This window comes from Eulemur rufifrons, chromosome 5, assembly GCF_041146395.1.
Source record: "Eulemur rufifrons isolate Redbay chromosome 5, OSU_ERuf_1, whole genome shotgun sequence".
NCBI lineage: Eukaryota > Metazoa > Chordata > Mammalia > Primates > Lemuridae > Eulemur > Eulemur rufifrons.
The window spans coordinates 50,533,094-50,557,351 of record NC_090987.1 but is presented as its reverse complement, the minus strand read 5'-3'; the positions used below and the strand labels follow the sequence as shown (position 1 = coordinate 50,557,351).

Genomic DNA, 24,258 nt, shown 5'->3' with positions numbered 1-24,258 from the left:
TTAGTATATAGAAATGCTATTGGTTTATGTACATTAATTTTGGAACCTGAGACTTTGCTTAATTTTTTCTATCAATTCTAACAGTCTTCTGGTGGAGTCTATCACTGGCAAACAGTCTGACCTCCTCTTTCCTGATTTATATGCTCTTTATTTTTCTTTCCTGATTGCTCTGGCTAGGACTTCCAGTATTATGGTGAATAGAAGTGGTGACAGTGGGCATCCTTCCACTGAAGTTCCAAGAACTTGTTCCAGTTCTTAAGAGGAATGCTTTCAACTTTTCCCCATTCAGTATAACGTGGCAGTGGCTTTAAGGTATGTTCCTTCTATGCCTTGTCTGTTGAGGCTTTTTATCATGAACGGGTACTGGGTTTTACTGAATGCTTTTTCTGCATCTATTGAGATGATCACATGATTTTTGTTTTTAATCTTTTTATGTGGTGAATCACATTTATTGATTTGTGTATGATGAACTATCTGTGCATCCCTGGGATGAAAGCCACTTGATCATGAAAAATTATCATTTTGATATGCTGTTGGGTTTGGTGTCCTAGTATTTTGGTAAGGATTTTTGCATCTATGTTCATGAGGGATATAACTAACTACAGCTTTCTTTCTTTGTTATATCCTTACCTGATGTTGGTATCAGGGCGATAATGGCTTCACAGAATGAGTTAGCAAGAATTCCCTTCTTCTCAATGTTATGGAACGATTTCAGTAGGGCAGATGCCAGCTCTTTGTACGTCTGGTAGCATTTGGCTGTGAATCTTGGCTTTTTTTAAATGGGGAGATTTTTTATTACTGTTTCAATCTCTCCAGTCATTACTGGTCTATTCGGAATTTCTATTTCTTCCTGATTCAAGCTTGGGAGGTCGAGTTTTTCCAAAAATTTATCCATTTCCTCCAGATTTTCTGGTTTGTGTGCATAAAGGTTTTCATAGTCGTCTCAAATATTTTGTATTTCCATGGTATCATGTAATCATGGTATATGGTACCATGGTATCATGGTATCTTTTTCATTTCTGATTGAGCTTATTTGAATCCTTTCTCTTCTATTAATATTTCTGGTTAATCTAGTTAGTGGTCTAGTGATTTTATCTTGTCAAAGAACCAACTTTTTGTTTTCTTGAGTCTTTATATTGTTTTTGGGGTTTCCATTTCATTTAGTTCCACTCTGACCTTTGTTGTTTCTTTTCTTCTGCTAGCTTTGAGTTTGGTTTGTTCTACTTTTTCTAGTTCCTTGAGGTGTGACACTAGGTGGTTAATTTGTGGTCTTTTTGATGTAGGCATTTAGTGCCATTAACATCCCTCTTAGCACTGCTTTTGCTGTATCCCAGAGATTTGGGGAAGCTTCTGTCACCTTTGTCATTTAGATAATTTTTTCAATTTCTGCCTTGATTTCATCATTGACCCAAGGATCATTGAGCAGCAGGTTGTTTAATTTCCACGTGTTTGTGTAGTTTTGTGAGTTCCTCTTACAATTGATTTCTAGTTTTATTCTGCAAAGAAACATGGTAGATTATAATTTTTCTCTGCTGTTGTTTTGTGGCCTAACATATATCTTGGAAAATGTTCCATGTGCTGAGAAGAATGTATATTCTGCAGTTTTGGGGTAGAATGTTCTGTAAATGTCTGTTAGGTCCATTTGTTCTAGAATCCTGTTTAAGCCGAGTGTTGATTTTCTGCCTTAATGATCTCTCTAGTTCTATCAGTAGAGTGTTGAAGTCCCTGGCTATCATTAATACAAGGCTGCTTGTATTTCCTTCCTTATATCTAGCAGAATTTGTTTTATGAATCTGGGCACTCCTGTTTTAGGTGCATATATATTCAGGACTGTTATCGTATCGAATTGATCCCTTTATCATTATACAATGACTGTCTTTTTTTAACCACTGTTGATATAAAGTCTATTTTATCTGACACAAGAATACTTGCTCATTTTTGGTTTCTGTTTGCATGGAATATTTTTTCCCACCCCTTTACCTTGTGTCTATGAGAATCTCTGCAAGTTAAACGGGCTTCTCAGAGACAGTATATTGAGTTGTGCTTTTATCCTTTCGCCAATATATCCAATATATATCTTTTAAGTGGGTCATTTACAGTCAATGTTGTTATAGTATTGATATGTGACATACTATTCTGTTCATCATGTTGACTGCTACCTAGTCACTTTGTTTTCTCATTTGTATTTCTGTTTTATAAGAGCTGTGAGTTTTAACTTTTGAGTGTTTTTACACTGGTTGGGTATCAATTGTTCTGTTTCACGTATAGAGCACTTGTAAGCATTTCTTGTAGGCCAGGTCTAGTGGAGACAAATTCCCTTAGTGTTTGCTTGTCTGGGAAAGACTTTATTTTTCCTTCATTTATGAAACTTAGTTTTGCAGGATACAAAATTCTTGGCTGGCAGTTACTCTGTTTAAGAAGACTATACATGGGACCCAAACCCCTTTTGACTTGTAAGGTTTCTACTGAGAAGTTTGCCTTTAGTCTGATAGGTTTTCCTTTGTTTAAGTTACTTGCTGCTATAGTCTCACAGCTTATAGGATTTTCTCCTTCATTTTGACTTTGGCCGTACTGATGACTTGGTGATGTCCTACTTGCCATGAATCTTTCAGGTGTTTGATGACCTTTTGTATCTGAAATGTCTAAATCTCTGGTGACACCAGGGAATTATTCCTTCAAATAGGTTTTCCATGTTTTTCACTTTTTCTTCTCCCCATTTCTCAGAGATTGTTCTTTCTCCTTGAATTTTTCTTTCTTCATCTTTGACTAACTCGGTTAAGTCAAAAGCCCTCTCATCAAGCTCTGAAATTCTTTCTCCTTTTTGGTCTAGTCTGTTGTTAAAACTTTCCACTGTATTTTGAAATTTCCTAAATGACTCTTTCATTTCTGTAAGTTCCGTTATAACTTTTCTTATGTTATCTCTTTTTCCCCCCTCCCCCTTTGCCTGTATATTATCTCTTTAGAGAATTTTTCATTCATGTCATGAATTATTTTTTTGGTTTCTTTGTGTTCAACTTTCTCATCAATCCCATTGATCTACTTGCCATCCATATTCTGAGTTCCATATCTGACATTTCGACAATTTCCTTTTGGTTGGAGTCCAGCGCTGGAGAATTATCATGATCCTTCAGGGGTGTTAAAATAGCCTGTTTTTTCATGTTGCCAGAGTTCTTATGCTAGTTCCTTCTCATCTGGAATCTCTTCTCTCAACGCAAGACAGACAGCTTTATGGAACACCTTTTCTCCTCTGCTGAGAACTCTGTTACTCAGTGAACAGAGAGAGAGGTCTCCTGGATGGCATGCTTGAGTCCTACTCTGGAAGATTAACCAGGCAGGAGAAAGGGGGATGCACTGCGAGCCTTTAACACCGCTGCTCTTATGCATCTCCCTGTTCTCCTATGGTAGTCATGGGCAGTCGGCACAGCAGGCATGCAGTGGGCCACATATGTGTTAACTGAAGACAGAAGAAAAATTTCAAAACATGTCTCAATGGTAATAGCCACATACTTCTAACTATTTCAAAAACAATTGTAATTGGTTCTAAAAAACAATCAAATTTAAATTTGTATTTTTCTTTTTAAAGACTACAAGACCGAAATCAAAGACAACTATTATAAAGGCTATCTTTATTTAAATCTTTAACAAGAATAGGCACGTCTTTTAAAACTTTAAAATATTCATATTATGGAAGCCCAGATTCAGGAAATTCCCCAACCAACTTTGCCAGATAAACTTTCCCATTTTATTGAATACTGAAAAATTATGTAAGACAGAAGACTGAAGGGGAACAAAAAACACAGTCAAATGAAAAGAGGCATTATAGATAAAAACAAACAGATCTACCTGATGCAGCAAGAGCAGAAAAAGAAAATGACTTCATAAAGGTAAGGTCATTAAAAAGTACTTATTTCAAGTCCTTAAGAAGTAAAATTGACTTTATCCTATGCTTAAAGTCTGTGAGTCATACAATATTTTCTAAGAAATAAAGATTTGGAATTACGATGAGAGGGAGGAGACAGAAATGAGAGAAAATAAAATGCATAAAGGTAAAGAACTAGTAACAGAAAAGAAAGTATTTCAATATAAAATAACCATTTAACTCAACAGGTATGCATGGTTTTCTGGGAAAAAAGTATACAAATAATACCTATGAAATACAATCTTTTGAACTACTTAATTATACAGTCAAACTAAGCATTCAATTTTTAGAGTATCTTAAATCCTTTGCTACTTCTTCAATGCCAACTGCTTGCGTTTTTTGACAACCAGATGATTAACAACTCCCCCATACAACTAGTATAAGAATAAATTACTCCAATCTGTGCATTTTACTACATGAATCCACAAAATGGTTGGCCGGAAACTCATTTTAAACTGATAAATAGGAGTCTTAGAAAGACAAATTCCATTTCTTAACATTCTCAAAGCCAATAAGTTATTACAAATAATTGAAAATGTCAATTTTTATAGAACTATTTTGATAGGATTTTAACATTAGCAGCAAGCACAGATGAAAATAAAAATCCAATTTCTTAATGACATGACAAAAGAAACATTTCACAAAAGTTTAATTTTGGACAATCCTGTATTTTAATAATATAATTACATATGGTATTTTAATATTTAAATTTTCAACTTATTTATTTTTTAATTCTCCCACTTTAAAAGCCAATGTCAATTCTCCAAAAGAAAATAACTAATTTTTAAACTGATTTTTTTAAATGGCCATATTGTCAATTTTCATCAACAAACTCCACAAGAATTGTATGAATTCAGAAATCCTATTTAAAATTATTGCCCAGCAGGGATTATAAATGGTCAATTATAGATCACGGTTTTTCTAGACATAAAATGCAAACCATCTAAAGATGAAGATAATTTGTCAAAAGAAATAAATCTCACTGATTCAAAACAAAATTCTTAAGTGGACATATAACTTTATAAGTAAACTGTAAAATTACCTATAATAAACCCACCTAACAAATGAATTTGAGATTTTCTGCTCCATTGTGTCCCTCTAACCAAGCCTCTCAATGAGGGTTGCTCCCAGCACACAATTCAGAATCTGAGCCCATTTTCCTGGTTAAAATGGAAAATTAGCAAGCACTGATAACTGTTAGCACAAGAATAACCAAATTTAATAGCTAACAAAGGTCTTGGGAAGAAACATCTGGTCCATTTTTATGTGTCACAGAATCCTTTGACAACCTGATGAAAGCTATATCCTACCTCAGAAAAACATACATAGGTAAATATTCACAAAACTTTTACATTGAATTTTATGGGAGGTAAAGGTGAGATAGAAAGATGGTTGGGGGCGGCGGGGGGGTGCAATTAAAGAGGTCTGATGAAATCTACCTTTCCAGATCCTCAGAAAAGGGAAGTTATATAACTTACTGAAAGTGCTACAAATATAATCCTTTTGGTGATACTACCCCTTACAAGGTATTTTTGTTTGATATTTTGATTGGATAGTACTACAGTTGGGGAGATGAGGGGAACAGGACCACAGACATTCTGCAATGCTAGGGAAGACTCACACAACGAAGCAGTATGTCCCCCACCACTGAATTTCCAAATACTCCCCCGTAAGTTCACATTGGTGAAAAATCTCTTTTCCAGGAATTCAGCTATAGTGTAAACAGGAAAAATTCGTTCTTTTCAAAATTTAAAAAGCTGAGTTCACCATTACAGAAAATTATTCCACCAACAGCAAAGGACACTCATGATATTTGAATCACCAGGAAAACACATCTGGATTAGTCAGCAGACATGCGTAGATGACATATCCACAATATTCTACCTATATGCATAAATATTCTTATTTTGCCCTTATAGCAATGTTAAAGAAAAATCGTAAGCATTATTCAGAGAACTCGTTTTATTTCTCTTAAACCCAAACTTTCTCACTGTAAGTATGTACAAGCATCTACTTTATTACGTCTTCAAGTGTAGTCATGCCCAAACGTTTACACTTGAAATGCATATTCCATTATAAAATTATTTCCTTTTTATTTCTCCTTATGTTACAGTTAGGGCATTATATTTAAATTTTTTAATCATGTATGTTGGTAGGTAATTTTATACATGAATTTCATTTCTGGATAGTAAAGGGTACATTACAAAATATGAAAATGAGATATGACATCAAGTAGGGTTAAGAACCACTGCACTATACCAATAATCTGCTTTATTAATTGAAAATCCTTTGCTATGCTTAGCTGGTTAAACCATTAAGAAAAACAAGTAGCTACCACACATATACAACTCAGGATAATGACTTTGCAGTGGAAGAACAAGGTAGTATAATAACTGGGAAAGAGTACAAGGGGGCTTTCTGGAATGTTGACAAAAGTCTATTTCTCACCCAGAATGTTGAGTAATGGGTATTTACTTTTTGATAATTCTTTAAACTGTATACATTTTTTCTTTATGCAAAACAATAAAAACGATTTTTTAAGAAAGCTAATTCTTGGTGAAACCTTAAAAAACTGAAAAAACAGTGAAAAGTTGTTTTGATGGGAAAGTGAACATCCAAAGCAATTTATGTAGAAACAAATACTCATGTTTTGAAAGGATTTCTAAAACTTAATCGTAAAAATGAGAAAAATCCTGTCATTTGCCCAATATAACTGCTTAGTTTAATATTTAGAAAACAATTATTAAAACAGTCCATTTTAAGATCACCTGATAATAAATTATACTCATCACCAATCAGCGGTACTGTTTGATAGATACTTTCTACGTTAAAGATGAAAAGTCATTGTTCATAGTGATAATGCCCCATATAAAACAAGAAAATCGCACACAATACAGGTTACATTTATTTGCACTCCTATATTGAAAACAATCTATAATTAAAATAACTCTGGCTTTTCATTATGTGGGTTGTCCTTTAGCAGTTATAACATTTCCTGCCACTAGGTACTCTGTCCTAACTCCTTTGAAACTGTCATTGCCACTAAGACAAAATCCTACTCCCAGCCCTAAATTCTCACAAACAGAAATGTAACATATATAAATATGACCTCTGAGTAAAAAGTTTGAACTTAAGTTTATAAAAACTTGGAACCTGAGATTTCAAAAATATAGGAAAATTTTAAGGCAGCTCACCAGAAGGCAGTCCCAAGTGGCACTGGCCTGCCTCCTCTACCTAAAAACAATGCAGCACAAAATGTCCTTTTTAGTCAGTCCCTATACTTAAAATTCAAGCAGCACTGACAACAATGATTTCCTCTTAAATAGTGAGACCTTTATTCTCCAAACCCACCAACCTTAGAAGGAACCTCATTAGGATTTAAAAAAAGTAAAAATAGAACTCTAACAGTTTTTAAAAATTATCAGGCCAGGTGGAGTAGCTCACACCCATATCCTAGCACTTTGGGAGGCCGAGGTGGAAGAATTGCTTGAGGCCAGAAGCTCCAGACCAACTTGAGCAAGAGCAAGACTCCAACTCTACAAAAAATAGAATCATTAGCCAGGTATGGTGGTGCATGCCTGTAGTACCAGCTACTCAGGAGGCTGAGGCAGAAGGACCACTTGAACCCAGGAGCTTGGGGTTGCAGTGAGCTATAAATGCACCATTGCACTCCAGCCCCAGCAACAGAGCAAAACACTGTCTCAAAACAAAAAAAAAAAAAAAAAAAACTGTTATCATCCATACGTAATTTGATGTGAATTACTAATAAAGTTTTCTTGAACTGCCAAGTTCAGCTGCAAAGAGAAATCAATTGGGGGGAAGCTACTGGCTTTTCCCTCAACATTTTATTATGAAAAATTTCATATAGAGATTGAACTAATTATACAGGGAACATTCGCGTATCCATCACTCAGATTACACAATCAACAATTTGCTGTATTTACTTTGAGACCCTCTATCTTCCCCATCCTGCCATCCACTTAATTTTTGATGTATTCCAAAGTTGAAGACATCAGTATACTCACTCCTAAACAGTTCAGTACAGATATCATTAAATTGAGTTCAATATTTGTTTTCTGCAAAGAGAATGAAATTTTAATTCAGGATAAACAGTAGTATATTGCATGAAACAGTTCGGCAATAGAAAAGGCCTCTGAAACATAGCTTAAGAATAAAGCCACGTGAATATTAATACATGAACTCTGTGACACCCATTTAGGCTGGCTATTCAGAGACCTCTTTGGGAAACAATTTTCCATGGGTCTCTAGCATTTCCGCACAGCTTGCAAGCACAGGGCACTGGAGGCTTTCACCCAGACTATCTTTTTAAAGATATACAGGATAGGGAATAGTCTTAAGAGGATAACATCTTCACTCTGAGCAGAGGGGGCAGGTTTGTTTACTGTCCAACATAATAAAGATAAGGTCTGCTTATGGAACAAAGGTCAGGTAGGTTTCTACATAGTGCAGCCCACTATGAAAGATTCAGGTCCTCTAAGCTCAGGGTTTCTCAGCTATGATGCAAACCCACCCCGTGGGTAGCATCCACCTGAACCTCTCTGTCATCCCCATGGAACTTGGGGGCTTGGGACAGCAAGGAAAACCAACACAAATATAAAGCTCATGCTGCTTGCAGTGGCATAAATAATAAAGTTCTCTGTCTAACTCAGGAATCTCATGTCTTCTATCAACATCCATAAAAATTGTTGTAGGCTAAATTGTCAATCCTTTCATAGTTTTTTTTTTTTTTTTTTTGAGACAGAGTGTCGCTTTGTTGCCCAGGCTAGAGTGAGTGCCGTGGCGTCAGCCTAGCTCACAGCAACCTCAAACGCCTGGGCTTAAGCAATCCTACTGCCTCAGCCTCCCGAGTAGCTGGGACTACAGGCATGCGCCACCATGCCCGGCTAATTTTTTTTTCTATATATATTTTAGTTGGCCAGATAATTTCTTTCTATTTTTAGTAGAGACGAGGTCTCGCTCATTGCTCAGGCTGGTCTCGAACTCCTGACCTTGAGCGATCCACCCGCCTCGGCCTCCCAGAGTGCTAGGATTACAGGCGTGAGCCACCGCGCCCGGCCCTTTCATAGTTTTTGAAAAGGTCTTTCTAAGTTCTTGGCTATGAGATGCAGACTAAGTTAGTGACCTCTGGATAATTAAATAGCAGGAAGTGCAATGAACCAAAGGATATCTCTGAGGAAAAACACAGCTGACCACACAATTCACACTGAATATAAGTGGCATTTTTTACTTTCTTTTATTATTTATATATGCATATCTTATCTCAATTAGTCTACAAGCTCATTGAGAAGAAACATGCAATTCATCCCTGAATAAAGGAGAGTAATGAACACAGGTTTTAAGTTATAACAGCTGCTCGATATACATCTGCTGAGTGAATACACACTGGAAATATGGTTGGTCATATGAATTCTTTTTAATCATCATGTCACAACAACAAATATCAGAAGTGTACATGTTCTGTTTCAAATGCTATGACTCTAGGTCTTCATAAATCATTTATTTCAACAATTAAATTTTTATTCCTTCATCCTACCTTACTGAAATAGAAAGGTAAAAATCCTAATGAGAAGAGCTGGATGCTCCAAATATATAAATAATTTAGCTGAAGCAATATGTAAGTTATGACTACTTCAATATGTTCCCATAGGTTTTAGCAAATTAACCAAGCTGTATCACTGATTAAATGGTTTCTCAGTTACATAAAGGTTATGTTGCTAAATACGCATTCTGTCATGTTAACTTAAAATAATCATACATACAAAACATGTATTATGTAGTATATAGAACAGCTACTAAGAATTTCCACAATAGTAGTAGCAGTGCCAACAGTGTATTAGACAAAAGTTTTTATAATAGGCTAGCTATCATTTATTGGGCACTCATCACGTTTCAGTAACTTTGCAGGAATTATGTTATTTAACCTTCATAACAAGTCATGAAGTAGATACTTCCATTATATATTACCCCCATTTTACAGATGATTCAACTCAGACTCAGAGGAGTTAAACACCAGTCCAAGGTGTTTAGTGGACACTAGTCCAACTAAAAAACAATGGTTAAGTGGGAAGTCAAATCAGGTCTTACTCCAGGGCCTGAACGCTCATAATTCTGTATGTATTACCTAGGTGTAATTATTTTCTAACTCATAAGCATTCCAAGTAGATTTCTGCAACATGAAAACATGAAAGTGCAATCAAATTAGCAATATTTGAAAAAGATTTTTATCAGCAAGAAAAAAATCAAACAACCCTATCAAAAAGTGGCCAAAGGACATGAATAGAAATTTTTCAAAACAAGACAGAAAATGGCCAACAAACATATGAAAAAATGCTCAACATCTCTAATTATCAGGGAAATGCAAATCAAAACTACAATCAGGTATCACTTAACTCGAGTGAGAATGGCCTTTATCAAAAAGTCCCAAAACAGTAAATGTTGGCGTGGATGCGGAGAGACAGGAACACTCATACACTGCTGGTGGGACTGTAAACTAGTGCAACCTCTGTGGAAAACAATATGGAGATACCTTAAACAGATACAAGTAGACCTACCATTAGATCCAGCAATCCCATTATTGGGCATCTACCCAAAAGAACAAAAGACATTCTATAATAAAGACATCTGCACTTGAATGTTTATAGCAGCACAATTCGCAATTGCAAAGATGTGGAAACAACCCAAGTGCCCATCAATACATGAGTGGATTAATAAAATGGGGTATATGTATACCATGGAGTACCACTCAGCTATAAGAAATAATGGTGATATAGCACCTCTTGTATTTTCCTGTATAGAGCTGGAACCCATTCTACTAAGTGAACTGTCCCAAAAATGGAAAAATAAGCACCACATGTACTCACCATCAAATTGGTTTCACTGATCATCACGTAAGAGCACATTCAGGAATAACATTAATTGGGTGTCGGGCAGATGTGGGGGGGGATGGGTGTATACATACATACTGAGTGCGACGCGCACTATCTAGGGGATGGACTTCCTTGAAGCTCTGATTGGGGGGCGGGGGCAAGGGCAATATACATAACCTAAACTTTTATACCACCATAATATGCTGAAATAAAAAATAAAAATAAAAAAAAAGATTTTTAAACGGACATTGTATTTCCCTTGGTCCCATAGGTTAATGCTGAACATTTCCTGAAATTAGTATCAAACACTGAAAAAATATTTTAAACATTTTACATCCAAGAAAGCCCTAAAACATTTTCATTACAATTTTTAAAACTAAGTAATCTTAATTTACCTTTCCTATATATTTTTTTCAAACATGTTGAAATATCTGACTTGATGTAAACCCCATGAAGACTGGGTCTTTGTTTTGTTCTCTGCTGTATTCCCAGCAAATAGAACAATGCCTGGCATAGTAGGTACTGAATAAATATCATTGTACAAATATTGTTGTACAAACAGAATACTATTTTCTGGGAAAGCAAATGAGTTTTAGTTCTATTTGAAAAGATTTAGTTATTAAAGTACTAAAACAAAATCTCTTTATAAGGTTTACTAACATAATAACAAAAGTATGGATCCTGAGATTACCGCAAAAGCAAGATTTCACTCTTTTATGTAAGCTTCTAATACGCAAAAGTTTTAATTAGGAAGACAGAGAAGAGGAGGGAAGCTTTAATTACTTAAACTGCTTTGTTGTCCCAGTTTATCCATATTATGTAATGGACACTTTCAGATTGTATCATGAAAACTCCCCAAAATCCACTTAATATAGCAGCATGTAGTCATTTTTTTAAAAAAGAGTTTTCCCACTACACACAGGGACCATGTCTCTTATTTCTTTTGTATCATTTTCATAGTGCAGTATTGTTCTGGTTATATAGTTAAATATTCATCCATCACCTTCACATAAAAAGGTACCTAAATCAAAAGTCAAGATAGTTATTCTCGTCATTCCTTTGGAAGCCTTTTAGGGGGAGAGAGAGGCTAGTTTCTGTTATGTTATACTATGATTTTTTAAAAAATGTATAATGTAGTGTGCTGAATTAGAGGCTTAAGATCTAAAACCATTACCTAGGTGATTGACCTTGGGCAAATCACTTCACCTCTCTATCCCAGTCTAACCCCCTTCATTTTAGAATTAGAAGGCAAAATGATCTCTAAGGCTCCTCTTGGCTCTAAAATTATATGACCCTATGATTAACTTTGCTTACTACCTTAGTGAAAGAATGTATTCTACCTTATGGTGAAGATGGGAGATAACAGTTCAGTCATAATCCATCACAGCCTTACTGGCATTTTGTATAAATGTATAAATTTCACATAAAACTAAACATTTCAGAAGTGCTTTTTAGGGCAGTTTGATGCATAAACTGCCAACTCTGACCTAAACAATCCTGGTGACACACTCTTGAAAACAAAAGGGAGAAAATTAATTATCTTCATACAGAAGTGTAACATTTTGATTTGGATACATAATTTATATAAATTTTTCCTTTGTATGGAGCTACAAATTTTTCCTTTACATGGAGCTACAAAGGAAAAATTCTGTAAAATTTCATAATGAATATTTTGTAAATAAAGGTACATTTAGCTACAATTTCGCATTTTCCTACATATGGCAACTTTTGGGACACCGAGTATATCAAATGTTAATAGTTATTTCTCGGTGGTATAATGGAGTAATTTTTATTTGCTTTATACTATCTATACTTTTTCAACTTTCTACATTAAGCATTGATTTTATAATCAGGAAAAACTTTTAAACATGTACACATATTAGCTTACTTTACTCATAAAATCTTTTATTTGTGAAGTCCCATGGGGAAGGAAACCAAAAAGACTGAGAAACACAGATCTTCTGAGTACTCTGTTGTTACTGAGGATTTTTGCAGTGGGAACAATTCTAAGAAAACAGACCAAGAGAGTTTCTTCCCTTACAGGTTTTATAAGATAGTAAAATTTTTTCATAGGGAAAACAAACTAAACAGGAAATACACTCTATGATTTAAAGGCATGCTGGACCTTTAAAGTATGACAGTCACTTCAAATCATGTCAGATTATGCAAGTACTAAAATAAAATTATATATAAAATATTCATATACACACACATAATACATATATATGAAATACACAACCACAAAATAAAGAGCTGTGAAAACGCAGTTCCACAAGAAACCTGTCAAATTATACTATAAGCTAATACTTTTAAAGCCCTCTCATATTAACAATTCTTTTTTCATTAACATCTCCGTTTTTAAATCTAATGATGTCCTTAAAAGACTGAAATACATGTAATTAAATGTCTCATTCCTTTAAATCTGAATTTTGAAAACAGTACCAAACATTCATGATAACTCTATTTATAAAGAACATCCCAAATGCCAGAGAAAAGCAGCCATCTATGTGGGCTGGGCAAAGTGGCTCATGCCTTTAATCCCAGCACTTTGGGAGGCAGAGGCGGGAGGACTGAGACCAGGAATTCAAAAACAGCCTGGATGACATAGTGACATCCTATCTCTACAAAAAAAAATTTTTAAATTAGCCAGGCATGGTGGTGTGCATCTGTAGTCCTGCCAGTAGTCCCAGCTGCTCAGGAGGCTGAGGCAGGAGGACGACTTGAGCCCAGGAGTTCGAGGCTGCAGTAAGCTATAACCAGGACACTGTACTCCAGCCTGTGCAACAGATGGAGACCCTGTCTCTTAAAAAAAAAAAAAAAGAAAAAGAAAGGAAGAAACAAAAAGTCTATGTGGGTGTTTCTTCTATTAACATTTAGGACATTAGTTCAGATTGCTTTTATAAATTGAAATATGTGTTACAGAATACAGTAAAATGTGTTTTCAGAAATTATGAAGTCCAAAATCTTATTTAAGCAAATAATTTTTTATTATAAAGAACAAAGTCATACTTAAGAGTTTAGTATAAACATGTATGCAATTTCAATGGCACAGGAAGTGAAGTATATACCTGGCCTCACAGGAAGAGGCTGCATTCAAGACAAACTAATCCCTGGGATCACGAGATCTTTTTGCGTACTTTTTTTCTCTGCCTCTTTTCTCTCAAATAGTTGCTTCTGCTTGCACTGGCCCAAATCAACCACTGTCTGTCTCTAAGTCTGTATGCCCTCAAAGGTCTAAGGCCTATCACCACCTAACTAAAGCTGTGTTTCAAGACAACACAACCAAATTTTGACTGGTCACTAGGCATACACATTGGCTGGTGTTGAGTCTAGACTATAAACAGCTTTTCCTGTGAGGCCAGCTGTATTTGATTTCCTGTGCCATTGAGATAGCTTCTATCTTTATAATAAACTCTTAAGTGTGATTTTGTTCTCCATCATAAAAAAATTCCTTGCTTAAACAAGACTGGACTTCATAACTACTGAAAACATGTTCAACTTTAAGATTCTGTGACACATATTTCACTTTATAAAAATAATCTAGACCAGTGGTCCACATGAACGAATCAGCACTGTATGATGAAAGAAGGACCCTATAAACTTATCTGGTGCTTAGATCTACCTTGAATCTTTAATATAGTCTATGGTATAATTCTCAGAGAAACAAACACCCCCAAACAAATTATCATACTTCTCACAAGAGATCATCAACTGATGCCAACAGTAAGAGCTCAATGAAACTTAACACATTTATGTACAATTGTGATTTAACTGCTACAGCGAGGGTAGTTATAAATTAGATTACTTTCAGCTAAAGTTATCTTGATTTGTGAACTGTTACTGGTTACAAACATTAGACTTGTCTTCTATTTATCTTTATGTACCTTTCCTTATTACAAAAAAAGACTTCAGATTCTATAAAAACACTATATTATAATGAAGAAAAAACAAAGTAATACAACAGGGACAAATGAAACCTTTGATCTAATCTCCCAAAGGTATCAAGTTTAATAACAAATTCTTTTAAGTTTTTTCTCTTATTATAAAAAGCACTACACATTCATTACAGAAACCTTGAAAAACACAGAAAAATAAAAACATTAAAAGACTCCCTAATCCTAAAGTAGAGCTAAAGATTGCTAACATTTTCTTTCCAACGTTTTCTTCTCCACTTATTACCATAATTGAGCTTAGACTTACACAACTTTTCAATGAAGATAAGGCTGTCACCACCAATCAACTTAGTAACACTAAAAGTGGGACAACCAAACATTATCTACACCTGATGTGACACAATACATCTAATGAAGTATTTTTACCATAAAATACTGAAATCCTTAAACCTAACTCCAAGTTTACGGGAAATACACATCAGATATATGGGACTTTCTACTGGACAACTGACATGATCTTTCAACAAGTCAATGGCATGATTTAGGAAAAAAAGGTAGGAGGAAGCACTGTTTTTTAAGATTAAGACTTAGATACATGGCAAACTATACGCAATGCACAGACTGAACAAAAACTAAAAAACAGGAGTACAAGTGGGGAAATTTCCATAGACTAAATATTAGACAATAATAAAGAATTACTGTTGTTTTATAAAGTGATAATGGCACCACGATTATGCAAAGAAAATGTCATTTTTCTGAGTCAGAAATGCAAACTCAAGCATCTAGGGATGAAATGTTATGCTAACCAGGATTTCTTTTAAAAATACTGAGGCAAACAAAAATATGTCAGTATGATAAGATGTTAACAATCGTTAAATTTGATTTACTAAATTAAGGCATATGGAGGTTCATATTATAATGTTTTTATGAATGTTTGAAAGTTTTCATAAATTTAAAACTTTTTGAGTAATTTAAAAGTCACATTTCAGTTAAACCCAGTAAACAAGAATTTGAAAATAGTCCTCTCTTACATTTTTCTTCCAAAATAACCTTTTCATGATTGAAAGAAAGATCCATCCTACATTATGTCCTATCTCTGAAAAACAAATAAGACATCACTGAATGGTCAAAGAAAGATACAAAGACAAACAGAGAGGTCAGGAAGTACCTATGAGAAAATAACAAGCTCTCTTCACAGTTCATCTCTGCATTGTGAAAAAGGTCTTAAAAGGAAATTTAAAAGGTAACTGGGGATGAGGGGGAATGGAGAGATGTGGGTATGAGGATACAAAGTAGCAGATACAAAGGATAAACAAGTCTAGAGATCTAATGCCAAACTTTGAAGAACTTAAATCAGGCAGGTTTTCCCAATTCTTTATATATATTTTTCTACTTTACAGAAAAATGGCTTTTTCTTTTTATACTCAATTGTCACATATATCACACAAACCTTTAGAGCCTGGATACCCAAAGAATCACCTAGTAAAAGGTGAAGCACAAAGATGAAACAATCTATGCATGGGGTTAGTCAGCTCTTTACAAAATACTCTACGACCCCTTTTCTGGAACTACAAAATTTTGAAAACACAATTATCTCCAAAGGCAGATGAAAGATCCAGTTGAGAAGAAATCCAAGACTAAAAGATGGAAATTACAGGAGAAATTATCTAAGTCTTTTTAATTCAATCAACACTTATTGGGCAATCATTCTATGATGCCCGATCTTATAACTATGGATACAAAGGTAAAAGAAACAGGTATATCCTCAAGCAGTTCACAGTAAAGTTTGGGAGAGAAAAATATGTAAGCATGAATACTATATATGTAATAAGTACTATTATAGATAAGCACAAGCTTCAATAGTGACATGAAGAAGGTAGTGACCAACTTGGGCAGGCAGACTATTAAAGACTTCATGAGAGGAAGTGATTCTTGAACTGGAGACTGCCTGACAGTTATGAGGGAGGACATTATTCTGAGCAGAGCACGTGCAAAGGTGTGGAGCCTTTGGGGAAATGGTTTCATAGAGCCAAAGTTGTGGGTAGAAAAGGGTAGGCACTGAGGTTGAGAGGTAGGCAGTGAATTTTGCACCTCAAGTACATAATGAGAAAATATTTTGGGTTCTTTAAGCAAAGGAGCAACAATATCAGATTTGCCTTTTTTAAAGGGTAGTTCCAGTAGCAGTGGGGAAGACAGGCGGAAGAGATGACATTAAACAAAAGGAGTCCAGTCTACTAACTGCTGGAAAAAAGATCAAAGACAATCACCTGAAATAAGGAATTTATCCAAAGCCCAGACCTCTCCCTGACCAACACACCCATACAACCAAATGCCTGCTTGGCACCTCCTCATTAATATCTTGAAAGAACCTAACCGTATCTGCCATAACTAGGGAGATCAGGATCTTCCTCCTACTCCTCTCCCACACACCCCCAAATAAAACATTTGTTCCTTATCCAGATATCCACTGCTTCTTAGTTCAATGAATAGGACCACCATTCCTCCAGTTAAGTAAGCAGAAATCTCAGAGACATCCATGATACTCTATTCTCTCAGTGCACATATCTAATAGACCACCAAGTCTCACTTATTTGACCTTCTAACTTTTCATCACCTCCAACACCATCATCTCAGCCAAATGGTCACTGCTTGCCAGGACTGCTGCAGCTGCCTAATTCATCTTTCTCCTCTCTAATCTTACTTTACATTGCTACTAGATTTTTTTTTAATGCAAATGAAATGTCACTCCATGCCCGATGCCCCCACACACATACATACATGCACAATCTCTCAGTGGCTTAGGATAAAACAAACTCCTAACTTGACCTACCAAACCAGCACTACACTCATCTTGGCTATTTCCACTATGGCCACACTGACTTCTTTTAGTCTTGTAACTGTTTCAAGTCCTCTTCTGCCACAGGATCTTTTAACATGAATTTTCTTTTCTCCTTCACCTGGATAACATCCACTCATTCTTGGAACTCTAGTAGCTCAACTGTCACAGCCAGATCAAAGTCCCCTATCTTACATCCTCATAGCACTATTTACCTCTTCAAAGCTACATTTCATTCTTCTGATTATTTGACTTGTGTTTATCTCTCCCATTAGAATTGCCCCATGAAAACAAGGATTGTGTTTTATTCACAAATGTAGTTCCAATACTTATTCATCGTATCTGACATATAGCAGACACTCAAATCTAACGTAAGTATATTAGGTAATTAGACTCATAACTTAATGAGTTTTAAAAGTAAGTGAAATTTTAAGTAGAGATGAATTAAAGCGGATAGAGTCAAGAGATTATCTCGAAAAGAGAAAATTGTTTTTTTGGCTCTACTTCAGGAATCTCAGCAACAGATTTTAATTATATGATGTGCAGTGTTTCTGGTATGAGTAACCATAATGTCACTAAAAAATAAAAATAAGAAGTATGAGAAGAAAAGTAGGCTTGGGTGGTAAAAAACCAGTTTGGGATATGTTGAGTTTGAGCTATCTGTGGAACACTCGAATCCAAACAGTCAACAAATTGTTAGAACATGTGGTTCTTGACTGTCAAGTCTGAATTAAAATACAGCTTTGGCTGTGTAACAATACAATGCAGAGAGAGAGCAAGGAAGAGAAAACAAAGAGACTGAACAAAGAAAGTTCACAGAGATAAAAATGAAACCAAATCAGAATCCCAGAAACATCAGCATTTAAGAAAAATAAGGCCATAAATGAGACAATAAAGGGAGCAAGGAAAAAAATTAGAAGGACAATGAAGTTAAAAGAATTGAGTTTTTAAAGAGAGAACTGTCAAGTAATGTCAACTGCCAAAATGTGGTAAGTGAGATAAAATTAGAAATTATCAATGCAGCTAGTAATCAGTTAAGTAGTGAGGATGGAAAGAGGACTACAGTAGATTGAGGAGTGAACAGGAGATGAGGAACTACAGAGACAGAGAATATAAACTATTTTTCCAAGAAGTCTGAATGCAAAGGAAATAAAAGACAGGAGGGACATGTACTGGTAGGAGTTGAAGGTCAAGGAAGTATTTTGTTTGCTTATTTGTTTATAAAATCAAAGACTTTGGTATATCTATATGTTAAAAGGAAGCCAGCAGTTGAAAACATGAGGGAAAAAATCTGATGGAACATGGTCTAAGTATGAGTCATGAGGGATTTTACCTTAGCCAGCAAAAATAGAGAAACAAAAAGAACCTTGGTCATAAGAAGGGTTTTTCTTTTTCAGGGAAGAAAGTATGGATGTGTGCAGATGAACAGGTGTTACAAGAGGAGAGGAGGCAGCACATCAAGGAAAGGATTGTGTGCCACACTTAAAAATTGTTTTTTAAAAATATATTTACCCTATAAGCAATTGAGAGCTACTTGAAAACTTTTAAGGAATGGAATAATAAGATGACATTTATGTTTTAGGGAAGTTGGGAGTATTAATTCAGGGGTTTGGTAAAACCACTGTTAAAAAGGAGGACCTGACTGGAAAGACCAAAAATGTGCTAAATATCCAGCAAGAGTAGGAGTCTACACACTCACTTGTGCTGCTTCTTAGTGATGTGCTGCTATTCCAAGATTCACTAGCTGATGCTGACACCACAGGTCCCTTGGTCCCTCAGAGAGCTTAATTTTCTTTATTGATCTGTAACTGTTATGGGCAACCTTCAACACAATGATTTTGGTTTACTTTCTTCTCTCCTTGATCATTAAGAATATATTCAGAATTTATTTTAGCATTTTCTTAACTTTCTTCTTCCAACTTTCCTCCAAAACTGCTAAAAGGTAGGAAAAATAAAATGTTATATAATACAAAGGAGGAAATTTTATAATGTAAAAATTGTAAGGCCAAAAAAGTTTACCACATAAACACCGAATTTCAGATCTGAAATCTAGGTCAAATTACTGCCAGGGTTTAAACAGAATTTGAAAAAAAAGGGGTATCTAACTCTTTTTCTTTACTAACACAACGAAAGAACTACTTCAAAACTCATTACATCATAAAAGCACTTTTGTATATTAACAACCGTATAAAACAGTAAATTTTTTGAGTAAAATATTGAGGTATATAGAAAAATATACTGAACTTATTATCTCCTTCAAAATTGTGCAAAGTGCTGATAATTCATCAAGTTGTATATAAAATATATATACGCTGTAGGTGTATAAAAGAATAACCATCCAATCTCGGAATGATTAAATGAGTCACTCCTGGAGAAATCATCTTAGTCAAATGTAGAATTAAAATAAAATGAACCCATTAGAAGATGACAAAGAATTTTGCAAAACTATGATTTAACAGAACTTCATTTAAACTAAAAGTTTTGGGTGATTTAGGACAAGTGAGTTAAATGATTTTTTTATATCATCAAACTAAGCCCCTGTAGGCTGTAGATTCTAAATGAGTCTCCTCAGTGTTGAGCTATGCATTTAAACATACAGAGAGGTTTCCATGAAAGCAAACTATTTACCTTTGACTGAAAGAGTTAACATTCAGGAAGAAGAAATCAAACATCAAATGTCACCTCCTATTCATCCTTCTCACTCCCAATCCTCCATACCTTCACCTTTAAACAGAGGCACACAACAAAATACTGGACACTGAAGTGGCATGCATTCTCTCAAATCAGTGTGTTTACTTAACCACTCCCTTTGCCCAAACCACTCCTGAAATTGAAAACAAGCCTTTTCCTTCAAGGCTTCCCAAAGGGGAGAGGTTTTTTGGGGGGAGGTGGGGGAAGAAAGGGCTTCTTTCCCCAGACATTGTTTATTCTATTAACACCATCTATATGTCTTTTGTGTCTCCTTCACTAGTCTCAGAGTTCTTCATTATATTCACAGGAAACACAAGAACCACCTATTCTATAATCATAGCTATAATTCTTCAATACCCAAAATAAGTGAAATGTATGTATAAGTCACTGTGTACGGTTTTTGGTTCTTTTATAAAAACCTGCTTCTCCACTACTATTAATCTCTTACTATGGCAACGTTACAACTTCCCTAGGGAGAAACCTTCAAACTCTGTGGACATTTCCCAGCCTAAAACTCGTTTTAAAGGCTTCTAAGTCTCTAATGGCAATTTCCTCTACTGGCTACCCAGTAGAAGCAATTTTCTCTGTAAACTCAGCCTATCAAAAGGTAAAAGCAAAACACTCAAAAGAAATCCACACATCATAAAGATTTATATTTAATTTTTTCAACTTAAGAGAATGGCTATTTGAGTTAGGGAATTTCGTAATTTCTCAAAGGTTGTTCCCTCCAGCTCAAACTATGTAAAATCATGCAACACACATAAAACTTAAAAAAAGCTTGCAAAGGAGCCATGAACCGTTACTCTCATAATGCCAGAATATATTTTTTAAATTCCTAAAACTAAAGTTTTTCCTATGAAAAACGATGTAGTTTTTCTTTGAGACTCAATCTTACACAACACTAAAAGTTTTAATGTTTTCTTTTATTACTGGAATTGCTATACACCTCACAGAAACTGTTCTTATTGTAGCTACTGAAATTGAAATACAAGACACGGACTTCCAAAAGGAGATTCACTTTACACTTAACTAAAGAAAGCAATGAACCTGCTTTCTACTTGGATCTTCACACTCTTTCAGTATTCCTTAATTAATAAAACACTAAAAAATAAAAACATGTTTTAACTTTCTTCCCTAAAGTGCCCTACATACTGAAAAGCAAATGGACCAAACAGCCTCTGGGATTCTTCAAGAATCACCAACTCAGACTAAAAATTTATCACAGGCAATGCTATAAAATGAACCAACGGAGTTCCAGGGCTGGGTGACACCTTCTCAGCCTTCTCAGGGTTTGTCGGGAAACCGCAAACGTGAAGGCAAAAGTCACAAACACTGATGACTCCTCAGCAAAACAGCTAAACTAATGGGCTAAATTAGAGCAAACACCAGGTCTGCCGTACGCGATGGCAAACTTGAAATGTCATATCTGAAAAACAGGAAGACCCACTACTATTAACCTACAACTATCCACGCTGACGCTGACGCATAGCTCTCCTGCCCGCTCGCGCTTGGGGCTCTGCCAGCATAACCGGGTAAGTCATAACCAGACACTCCATGGGCTTCTCCGCGTCCCCAGCGCTCCATACACCTGACAGCCCAATTACAAACTGGGTGAGAAGATAAGGAGCAACACCCTCCGCCGAGACCGAGGGCCGGCTCCACCCAGCTCTCCCCCGAGCCAGAGGGAGGCCGAGAAGTGGTTCTCACTCGCAACCGGGTCCAGGGACCGCCGCGCAGCGCCCTCGCCTCCCCCCGCGCTGACAGTAGCGGGCGGGCAACGGACGCAGCTTGCGCCACCTCCAGACCCCCTCTCCGCCACAGACCCGAGCGCATGCTCCTGGGTCACCACCTACCCACGCCCTCCCGAGCACGCCGTCGGCCCGCGGGGGCCAAGGACGCGCGCCGGGCGGACAGCGGCGCGGGCGGGACCGCGGGCCGGACTCCCGGGAGGCGCCCCCGCGGGACCGCAAGATGGCGGCGGCGCCAGGGCCCGGCTCCCCTTCGCCTCGCCCGGGCCGGCGCGCGCACCGAGGCGCGGGCGGGCGCGGGCCGGAGACAGGGGCAGGCAGGCCGAGCGGAGGCGGCGAGAAAGCAGCCGGAAAATGGAAAGTGCCGGGGCGTGGGGGAGGGGACGTTCCCTCGGGCCAGGGCCGCCGACGTGCCCGCAGCACCCACCGCCCTCCCGCCAGCCTTCGAGCCCAGCGCTCGCCCCAGCCCGCTCCGGAGGTGTCCTTGTCCTACCTACCTTTGAATTTGAGGTCTGTAGGCGGGTCGAGAACCAGGATCTGCTCGTGCTTCGCCATGGCCCCGGCGGCGGACGCCATCGGAGAGACAGCGCTGAGCGGGGGCGCGCCCGCGGCGACGGTTTGCTGGCTGGGGGCGGGGGCGACGGCGGCGCCGGTTCTGCGGAGCTCTACGATGGGGCCAGGCTCACGTCTCGCGAGCCTCGACGCCTGCCGCTATATCGCCGGCTCGGTGGGCCGCCCGCTGGGTCAGCAGCTACGGGTCTCACAACTGACTCAACCCCACACCAGCCGCCGCGGCCACGCGCACTGCGATCCTCAGCGCCCCACGTGACGGCCTCTGCGTGCCTACGTGCGCGCCCCGGCGGCCGGGAGACCCTCGCGCTCGTCCCGCCCTCCTGGCCTGCCTAGCGCGGCGCGGGGCTGGCGCGCCTGCGCAGTCCCGGCGTCGACGCGGCTCCGAGCACTGCCCAGCTGTCAAGGGAACGGGTGTGGACAGGGGACGAAGCAAAGCTCTGGAACCGTTGCGCGAGCAGCGCAGGGCAAGAGTGTCAATCCTCTGTCACGCTGAGCTCCAAGTGCGAGACTAGAGAAGCTGCTATGAGGATGTATCACCATCTTCCAAGTAGAAGTGCCTAATGGAAGGAAGTAGTGGGGAGGCGCCTACTCACTACAATTCCCAGCATGCTCTCTGGGGGTGGGGCTTCCGCCGAGGGCCTGGTCCTTCGCGGCCCCGCGCGGTGCTTGCTGGGAACTGTAGTAGCGGCTGTTTGTGGGCGGGAACGAGAATGAGGTCCGTTGGAGGCCAGTGGGGTGGGTCTGCTGACATTCATTCTGGCTGTCAGAGAACGTCTCGTTTGCGCTGATAAAGGAACAATACTTTTCAAGGCTGACCTGAGGTCCCCATGTTAGAATTACAAAATCTACGCTGTGGAAAACAGGCAGGGATTTGGCAGTTTGTTCTGTAATTTTGTTGGTAGAGATGAATCCTGTGTCTTAACCAATCCAACCTCTCCTGCTTCCTGAATTCTCTCCAGTGATGCAAAATCAGATGAGGGAACACACCTCGTTTAAGAAGAAAACGCGTCGTAGGGGAAATCTGACAAGGCACACATAAGCTAGAAATAAAGGTCAAAATCTACAGCACTGAATTCAGTTGCTGCAATCTATTCTTCAGTCTTGATTAATGATAGACCCAAACCAGAACAGTTGTCACGTTCACGTATTAGAAACGAATTCCATCTGGATCACTTACGATAGCCTGTAGTAAACTGAACCAAATGAGAAAAATCCCAACAGCAAAGTTGCTGACAAATCTTCAACAGATTGCCAGGATAGTCGGGGACGGGAACATCAAATGAAACAAATAAACGAGCTGTAAATAAACCTTTATTGTATTTTCTGATACTGCTTGAATTTAAATCCCTAAGAAGCACCACGAAACAAAGGACATATTGATGCTACTGCCATGAAGCAAGCACAGTTTGTCTAAAAAATAAAAGAAACAAATGAAACAGTCTAGGCGTAGGCACAAAGTCTAGATTTTCATGTGCAACCCAGGCATCAGAGCCCGTCCAGGAATAGTTCTCCAGAATAGCTAACCTAGCATTCACAGAAGATTGTGCCACATCGGAGGAATGTATCTTCAGCAGCGAAGAACCTGGGAGGGTAGCATTGCTTAAATAGTTTGACAAGCATATTCTAATTTTACCTTTCCTTTGATTTCTTTTTTTTTCACAAAATTTATTTTGAAATGTCAATTATCATTAAAGGAGAATGCAAAAAAATT

The 24,258-nt window shown here is 37.6% G+C and overlaps 1 protein-coding gene across 2 annotated transcripts in view; it reads right to left on the bottom strand.

Annotated features, from left to right (window-relative positions):
* The window catches only part of VAPA (VAMP associated protein A), a 46,303-nt gene extending 23,471 nt beyond the window's left edge, over window positions 1-22,832 (bottom strand). The window contains exon 1 of one of the 2 annotated variants that reach the window (XM_069468274.1): window positions 22,472-22,832. In XM_069468274.1, coding sequence (XP_069324375.1) covers window positions 22,472-22,550 — 79 coding nt within the window. In that variant the 5' untranslated portion in view covers window positions 22,551-22,832. The remainder of the gene's footprint in view (window positions 1-22,471) is intronic. The other variant, XM_069468275.1, reaches the window with a different exon arrangement.
* Between the last annotated feature and the right edge of the window lie 1,426 nt (window positions 22,833-24,258).